The sequence below is a fragment of the Propithecus coquereli genome, unplaced genomic scaffold (assembly GCF_000956105.1).
Source record: "Propithecus coquereli isolate 6110/MARCELLA unplaced genomic scaffold, Pcoq_1.0 Scaffold16399, whole genome shotgun sequence".
Lineage (NCBI taxonomy): Eukaryota > Metazoa > Chordata > Mammalia > Primates > Indriidae > Propithecus > Propithecus coquereli.
Window position 1 is genome coordinate 2,618 of NW_012140968.1, and position 1,223 is coordinate 3,840.

At 40.6% G+C, this 1,223-nt stretch overlaps 1 protein-coding gene across 1 annotated transcript in view; it reads left to right on the forward strand.

Annotated features, from left to right (window-relative positions):
- Positions 1-923, forward strand: part of LOC105807759 (serine racemase-like) — a 3,300-nt gene extending 2,377 nt beyond the window's left edge. Inside the window, exons 2-3 of the mRNA XM_012641216.1 lie at positions 447-573; positions 766-923. Of these exons, the coding sequence (XP_012496670.1) occupies positions 447-573; positions 766-911 (273 nt within the window). The 3' untranslated portion in view covers positions 912-923. The remainder of the gene's footprint in view (positions 1-446; positions 574-765) is intronic.
- Positions 924-1,223: the final 300 nt, after the last annotated feature.

Genomic DNA, 1,223 nt, shown 5'->3' on the forward strand with positions numbered 1-1,223 from the left:
TATTTTTTTAATTATTTTTTTTTATTCAGTCCCCGTAGGGACCGTCAAAAATTGCCAGTGCCGACTATATTGCAAGTTGTCATGGCGGGGTATTGGGAAAAGTTTTCAATTAGCAATAATCGCGCCTCAGATAAACCTCATTGGCTATGATACTGCCACTGCGCAAAGCTGGGTTTGCATTTTTAAAAGATCACTTTCATATTGTAGCGGAAACATTTTATGAGATTGATTCTTGGGCAGGGATCAGCTGAGGTTTGATAATAGAAGAAACGAGGCCTCACAAGGTAGTGACAAAGAAGATGCCCATGAGATATTTAGGAGGTAGAATTGATAAGATTTACTAACAGACTGGATGTGCAGTGTTAGAGAAAATCTAGAAAAGCTCCCTGCTTTACAAAACGAAACGTTTTAATCAAATACATGAATTTACCGTCCCTCTTTTCCAGATTCGTGGTGCTCTTAATGCCATCAGAGGCTTGGTTCCTGCCACTTTAGAAGGGAAGCCGAAAGCTGTTGTTACTCACAGCAGTGGAAACCATGGACAGGCTCTCACATACGCTGCCAAATTGGAAGGTACTTGATTAATTTCTCAGGGTACTGGTTAGATCATCAGAAAGGAGTGCAAAGTGTCCTTAATTTCAGTGGTGATGGTTGTAGAAAGTAAATTTCCAAAGAAGTCCCTATCTGATTATAAGCAAAATGAACCTAAGTTCCTATCCTAAATTCTCCTGACTTGTACTAACTAAACATGTTTTCCCCTCCTAGGGATTCCTGCTTTTATTGTGGTGCCCCAAACAGCTCCCAACTGTAAAAAACTGGCGATACAAGCCTATGGAGCATCTATAGTATACAGTGAACAGAGTGATGAGGTAAGAACAGTGTTCAGAACCACCGTAATAGCTTTCATTTGACAAAGTGCTCTTTCTCCCTAACTGGCTGCTCCTTCTCAGTTTCCTCTATTTTCCAATGTTAGCATGCCCAACCTTTTCTCTATCTATATTCACTCAGATGATCTCATTAGTCTCATTTAAAATATCACCTATAGGCCGGGCGCAGTGGCTCACGCCTATAATCCTGTCATTCTGGGAGGCTGAGGCAGGTGGATCGCTCAAGGTCAGGAGTTCAAGACCAGCGTGAGCAAGAGCAAGACCCCGTCTCTACTAAAAAAAAATATAAAGAAATGATCTGGACAACTAAAAATATATAAATAGAAAAAATTAGCC